The 6,811-nt window shown below is 60.4% G+C and overlaps 1 protein-coding gene across 1 annotated transcript; it reads left to right on the top strand.

Moving 5' to 3' along the window:
- Window positions 1–1,519: 1,519 nt before the first annotated feature.
- Window positions 1,520–5,469, top strand: CCDC22 (coiled-coil domain containing 22; the record flags this gene model as incomplete). Its single annotated transcript, XM_065664625.1, is given in 16 exon segments — window positions 1,520–1,641; window positions 2,047–2,149; window positions 2,151–2,225; window positions 3,111–3,118; window positions 3,238–3,368; window positions 3,466–3,572; window positions 3,677–3,743; window positions 3,827–3,840; window positions 3,842–3,997; window positions 4,093–4,131; window positions 4,133–4,294; window positions 4,372–4,443; window positions 4,825–4,906; window positions 4,909–4,947; window positions 5,029–5,147; window positions 5,353–5,469. Coding segments are annotated over 16 exon segments (1,341 nt in total), but the record flags the coding sequence as incomplete, so codon positions are not given.
- Window positions 5,470–6,811: the final 1,342 nt, after the last annotated feature.

The raw sequence follows: 6,811 nt of genomic DNA, 5'->3' as shown, positions 1-6,811 counted from the left end.
GTGTTGGGGGGGATTTAGGGGTGTTTGGGGGGGTTAGGGGTATTTAGGGAGGGTTTAGGGGTGTTTGGGGGGTGCCTGGGGTGGATTTAGGGGTGTTTGGGGGGTTAGGGGTATTTAGGGAGGGTTTAGGGGTGTTTGGGGGGTGTTTGGGGTGGATTTAGGGGTGTTTGGGGGGTTAGGGTATTTAGGGAGGGTTTAGGGGTGTTTGGGGGGTGTTAGGGCGGATTTAGGGGTGTTTGGGGGGGTTGGGGGTATTTAAGGAGGGTTTAGGGGTATTTAGGGGTGTTTGGGGGGGTTAGGGGTATTTAGGGAGGGTTTAGGGGTGTTTGGGGGGTGTTAGGGGCAGATTTAGGGGTGTTTGGGGGGTGTTTGGGGGTTTAGGGGTGTTTTGGGGGTTTAGGGGTGTTCCGGGGGGTCCATCGGCACGGGGTAGCTCCAGGGCTCATCCTGCGGCGTCCAGGTCCTCACTGGCAGGGGATTAAAGGCTTAAGGAGGGATGGGGAGGGCGGCGCTGGACATGCGCTGGGGCACATGCGTGTGCGAGGAGGCACGGAGCAGGCGTGGGTGAGGAGACAAGGGGGGGTCCATTGCCCCCTCACAGCTTCCACTGCTCCTCAGTCTCCATTGCCCCCTCACGGCCTCCATTACCCCTCACAGCCTCCATTGCCCCCTCACGGTCCCCATTGCCCCTCACGGTCTCCATTGCCCCTCACAGCCTCCATTGCCCCTCAGTCTCCATTGCCCCCTCACGGCCTCCATTGCCCCTCACGGCCTCCATTGCCCCTCAGTCCCCATTGCCCCTCATGGCCTCCATTGCCCCTCAGTCCCCATTGCCCCTCACGACTTCCATTGCCACTCAGTCTCCATTGCCCCCTCACAGCTTCCATTGCCCCCTCACAGCCTCCATTGCCCCTCACCGCCTTCATTGCCCCTCATGGCCTCCATTGCCCCTCAGTCCCCATTGCCCCTCACGACTTCCATTGCCCCTCAGTCTCCATTGCCCCTCACAGCTTCCATTGCCCCCTCACCGCCTCCATTGCCCCTCACCGCCTCCATTGCCCCTCAGTCTCCATTGCCCCCTCACAGCCTCCATTGCCCCTCACCGCCTCTATTGCCCCTCACCGCCTCCATTACCCCTCATGGCCTCCATTACCCCTCATGGCCTCCATTGCCCCTCATGGCCTCCATTGCCCCCTCATGGCCTCCATTACCCCTCACGGTCTCCATTGCCCCTCAGTCTCCATTGCCCCTCAGTCTCCATTACCCTCATGGCCTCCATTGCCCCTCATTGTCCCCATTGCCCCCTCACGGTCCCCATTGCCCCCTCACGGCCGCCATTTTCCCGTCCTCGCACCCCCCCCGGTTTCCCTCCTGTCGCCGCCTACAACTCCCATCATGCCCCGCGCCGCCGCCGCCGCCGCACTACAACTCCCATCATGCCCCGCGCCCTCCGCCTCGGTTCCGCCTCCGTCCCCGCCTCACGTGACTGGCGGCGGGGCGCGCGCGTAAATCGGGGTCCCCCCAACTCCATACAGCCCCCCCCCCCCCCATTAGGATTTGGGGTGTCCCCCCCCCCCAGCATCCCCCCAACATGGAGGAGGTGGATAAGATCCTGATCCATTCCCTACGGCAGGCGGGGACGTGAGTGGGGGCAAGGTGGGGGGGTGTTGGGGGGCTCTGGGGCGGAGGTGGGGGGGGGGATTTGGGGGGCTTTGGGGGCACTGAAGCCGTTTGGGGGGGGCCCTGGGGGGGGGATTGGAGGTGTGGGGCGGGGACCCCCATAAGGAACTGAAGGGGACAATGGGGGGGGATCCTGGTGGGTTTGGGGGGGTTCAGTGGGGGGGACCCCAAAGCGTTTTGAGGGGGGGGAGTTTTAGGGGGGGGGCACCCTTAGGTGCTGCGAGTGAAGGTTTGGGGGTCCCTGCATGGGAATAGGGGGGACCCCGATGAGCGTTGGGGGGGGGGGGGGTGTTTCTATGGACACCCAGGGTTTGGGGTGCTCTGGGGGGGGTCCCCATGGTTGTGTGTGTGTCCCCCCCCCCCCAGAGCGGTGCCCCCCGAGGTGCAGAGCGTGCGGGACCTCACCCCGGAGCTGGTGGTGGAAGCTTCCGTCCGGTGCCTCCGGGCCGTGAACCCCACTTTGGGGGCCCCCCCTGAGCCCCCTCTTGCCCCCTGGCATCTCCGCACGCTTCCGGCTCGCTTCCGACCTGGCTGCTGCCTGCCAGGTACCCGAAACCCCCCGAAACAGCCCCAAATCCTAAGGGGGGGGGGACACATCCCAAAATGATGGGGGGACCCCCGATTCCCCCCCTTATCATCACTAAGAGATGGGATTTGGGGGTGATGCTGGGCACCACACCTTGGTACCCCCCTAAATACCCCCATATCTTAAAGGGGCACCCCCAATTCCCCCCCTTATCATCACTAAGAGATGGGATTTAGGGGTGATGTTGGGTACCACAACTTGGTACCCTCTAAATACCCCCAAGTCTTTAAGGGGCACCCCCAAAATGATGGGGGGACCCCCAATTTCCCCTCCAGAAACTGGGATGTGGGGGTGATGCTGGGTACCACACCTTGGTACCCCCCTAAATACGTGTGTATCTTAAAGGGGTGACCCCAAAATAATGGGGGAACCCCCAATTCCCCCCCTTATCATCACTAAGAGATGGGATTTGGGGGTGATGCTGGGGACCACACCTTGGTACCCCCCTAAATACCCCCATATCTTAAAGGGGCACTCCCAATTTCCCCCCTTACCATCACTAAGAGATGGGATTTAGGGGTGATGTTGGGTACCACAACTTGGTACCCTCTAAATACCCCCAAGTCTTTAAGGGACACCCCCCAAAATGATGGGGGGACCCCCAATTTCCCCTCCAGAAACTGGGATCTGGGGGTGATGCTGGGTATCACACCTTGGTACCCCCCTAAATACACCTGTATCTTAAAGGGGGGCCCTAAAGTAATGGGGGGACCCCCAATTTCCCCCCCTTATCATCACAAGGAGCCTGGATTTGGGGGTGATGTTGGGTACCACACCTTGGTACCCCCTAAATACCCCCATATCTTCAAGGGGCACCCCCAATTCCCCCCCTTATCATCACCAGGAGCTGGGGTTTGGGGGTGATGTTGGGTACCACACGTTGGTACCCCCCTAAATACCCCCTTATCTTAAAGGGGGACCCCAAAGTGATGGAGGGACCCCCAGTTTCCCCCCTGTATCCTCACCAGGAGCTGGGGTTTCGGGGGTGACGTTGGGTACCAGACCTTCCTCTACAGCTCCGAGCACGACACCCGCCGCCTCCTCCTCTTCCTGGTGGAAAAGCTCCCTCGGGATGAGAGCGAGAGCGGGACCGAGCCCCCCGGTAGGGATCTGGGGGGGTCCCCAAGGTGATGGGGGGGGGGGGGGGGGGGTTAATGGGGGGGGGGGGGTCTGAGCATCCTAATGCCCCTATTCCCAAGGGAAATCGGGGGCTCTGCTCCGAGCCATCGGCGCCCGCATCCGGGAGCAATTGGGGATGCCCTGGGTGCCCCCCCTTTGTCGCACCCCCCTTCTGCAGCGCCTGCAGGTGAGTAGTGCTCCCCCGCCATGCTATTGGGGACCCCCCCCAAGTTATTGGGGACCCCTTTGCGGGGGTGGGAGGGGGGCATTAACCCATTCATTAACCCTTAGGGCACAAGTTGCCTCCATCCCTTCACTACCTGCCCCTTAGTCCTGCCCCAAAGCGGGGGCCCCCCAGGTAAGTGCTATGGGGGGGGACACACTTGGGGGGGGGTCCTTTGATATAATGTGCTCACCCCTCCACCCCTTCCATCCCTATAGAGCTGCAGGAGTATTATGGGGGTGCTGCCCCCCCCCGTGCCGGCACAGCCCCCCCTTTGCACCAGGACCCCCCCAGCTTTGCTGGAGACCCACATGGCCCAGCTCAGCGCCCGCCATGACTGGGAGGCTGAATGGGGGGGGCCCGGCTTGGCCTCTCGTTTGCCCCCCCAGGTAAGGCCTCCCCGCCCCCCCCCATTAGGGTGAGGTTGGGGGTCCCTATGGTGCTGACTCCCCCCCCCCCACTTTTCTTTACCTCCCCCCCATAGGAATATGTGGGTCGGAAGCGGCTCCGTGCTCGGCTCCGGAGCGCTGGAGCCCCTGCGCCAGGCCTGCCCCCCGCGACCCCCAGGCCCCCCCTTGGACCCTGCATGGCTCCAAGAGGCTTTTGGGGCTGGGGGCGCCGGGGGGGCCCTGCCAAAGGGGTCCCGCTTCACCCGCACCCAGCACCTGACCCCACGAGCAGGTGAGGTGCTGGACTTGGGGGGCCAGGGGGTGGGTTTTGGGGTGTCCCCCCACTCCAGAATCTGACCCGCTCCATCCTATAGGACCCCCAGATCCTGCTGCAGCAGATCCAGGTGGCTGCAGAGACCCAGCACCCGTCAAAGGGCGCTGAGGAGGTGAGATGGGGATGGGGGTGTTCACTCTGGAGCCTACTAATGGCCACAACCTTGTTCTGGACCCTAACAATGGGTCCACTGGTGGGGGGTGTTCACTCTTGACCCTACTGATGGCCACAACCTTGTTCTGGATCCTACCAATGGGTCCACTGGGGGGGGGGGGGGGGTGTTCACTCTTGACCCTACTGATGGCCACAACCTTGTTCTGGATCCTACCAATGGGTCCATTCCGGGGTGTTCACTCTGGACCCTACTAATGGCCACAACCATGTTCTGGACCCTACCAATGGGTCCACTGGGGGGGGGTGTTCACTCTTGACCCCTACCAATGGATCCCTTGGGTGTTTGTTCACTCTGAACCCTACTGATGCCCACCCATAGGACGCAGGAGCCCGTCAGGCCAGCGAGGAGGCAGCTCTGGAGCAGACCCTGGCCCAGTTGGATGCTGCCATCGAAGGCTGCCGCAGGAGATGCGGGATGCTCAGCTCAGCCTCACCCAGGTGGGTACCACAGGGAGGTGATGGGGAGGTGGGGGGGGGGGTTGGGGTACCCTGCTGATGTTTGCCCCCCCCCATCCAAAGGCAGAAGCAGAGGTGCAGCAGGGCCGCTTGGCCCTGGGGGGGGGCGAGAGGATGCTCTTTCGCTTGAAGCAACAAGCAATTGAGCTGCTCCCCGATGCTCAGAGCAACATGGCCAAGCTTCAGGTGAGGTTTTGGTGGGGGGGACCCCCAAAAACTGGTTGTGGGGGGGGTGCGTTTGATGCTATTTGAGGCCATAAAAGGGGGTTAAATCGGTTTGGGGAGGGGGGGGCGGTTCTTATAAAGGTGAATGGGGAGCGGGGGGGGTTCTTATAGAGGTGAATGGGGGGGGGGGAAGGAGCGTTTTGGGGTGCCCTGACCCTGTTTGCAGCTGGTGGTGGAGGCGAGCGGGCGCCGCATCGTCAGCCTGGCGGGGCAATGGGAGCGGCACCGGGGCCCCCTCCTCGCCCAGTACCGGCACCTCCGGGCCCTGCGGGACTCAGCCCAGGTAAAGGGGGGGGGGGTCTGGCTCTGAACCCCACTGCTTTGGGGGGGGGGGGGGGGGGGGGGGCACAGGGACCCTTCAGGGTGGTTTTGGGGTCCCTTTATTGATGCTTTCGGGGTCCCCAGTTCCCTCCTTGGGAGGGTTTTGGGGTCCCCAAGGCTCAATTTGGGGCCCATTCCAATGGTTTTGGTGCTCCAGTGTCCCATTCCCAATGGATACAAGGCTCCAATATCCCATTCCCAATGATTTTGGTGCTCCAATGTCCCATTCCCAATGGATTCAAGGCTCCAGTGTCCCATTCCCAATGGTTTTGGTGCTCCCGTGTCCATTCCAATGGTTTTGATGCTCTAATATCCCATTCCCAATGGATACAAGGCTCCAGTGTCCCATTCCCAATGTTTTGGTGCTCCAATGTCCCATTCCCAATGGATTCAAGGCTCCAGTGTCCCATTCCCAATGGTTTTGGTGCTCCAATGTCCCATTCCCAATGGATTCAAGGCTCCAGTGTCCCATTCCCAATGGTTTTGGTGCTCCAATGTCCCATTCCCAATGGATTCAAGGCTCCAGTGTCCCATTCCCAATGGATTCAAGGCTCCAGTGTCCCATTCCCAATGGTTTTGGTGCTCCTGTGTCCCATTCCCAATGGATTCAAGGCTCCAATGTCCCATTCCCAATGGTTTTGGTGCTCCTGTGTCCCATTCCCAATGGATTCAAGGCTCCAGTGTCCCATTCCCAATGGTTTTGGTGCTCCTGTGTCCCATTCCCAATGGATTCAAGGCTCCAGTGTCCCATTCCCAATGGTTTTGGTGCTCCTGTGTCCCATTCCCAATGGATTCAAGGCTCCAGTGTCCCATTCCCAATGGTTTTGGTGCTCCTGTGTCCCATTCCCAATGGATTCAAGGCTCCAGTGTCCCATTCCCAATGGTTTTGGTGCTCCTGTGTCCCATTCCCAATGGATTCAAGGCTCCAGTGTCCCATTCCCAATGGTTTTGATGCTCCAATATCCCATTCCCAGTGGATTCAAGGCTCCAGTGTCCCATTCCCAATGGTTTTGATGCTCTAATATCCCATTCCCAATGGATACAAGGCTCCAGTGTCCCATTCCCAATGGTTTTGGTGCTCCTGTGTCCCATTCCCAATGGATTCAAGGCTCCAATATCCCATTCCCAATGATTTGGTGATCCAATGTCCCATTCCCAATGGATTCAAGCTCCAGTGTCCCATTCCCAATGGTTTTGGTGCTCCCATGTCCCATTCCAATGGATTCAAGGCTCCAGTGTCCCATTCCCAATGGTTTTGGTGCTCCCATTTCCTATTCCCAATGGATTCAAGGCTCCAATGTCCA

The sequence above is a fragment of the Lathamus discolor genome, unplaced genomic scaffold, assembly GCF_037157495.1.
Source record: "Lathamus discolor isolate bLatDis1 unplaced genomic scaffold, bLatDis1.hap1 Scaffold_336, whole genome shotgun sequence".
Lineage (NCBI taxonomy): Eukaryota > Metazoa > Chordata > Aves > Psittaciformes > Psittacidae > Lathamus > Lathamus discolor.
This window is presented reverse-complemented; position numbering and strand designations above follow the sequence as displayed.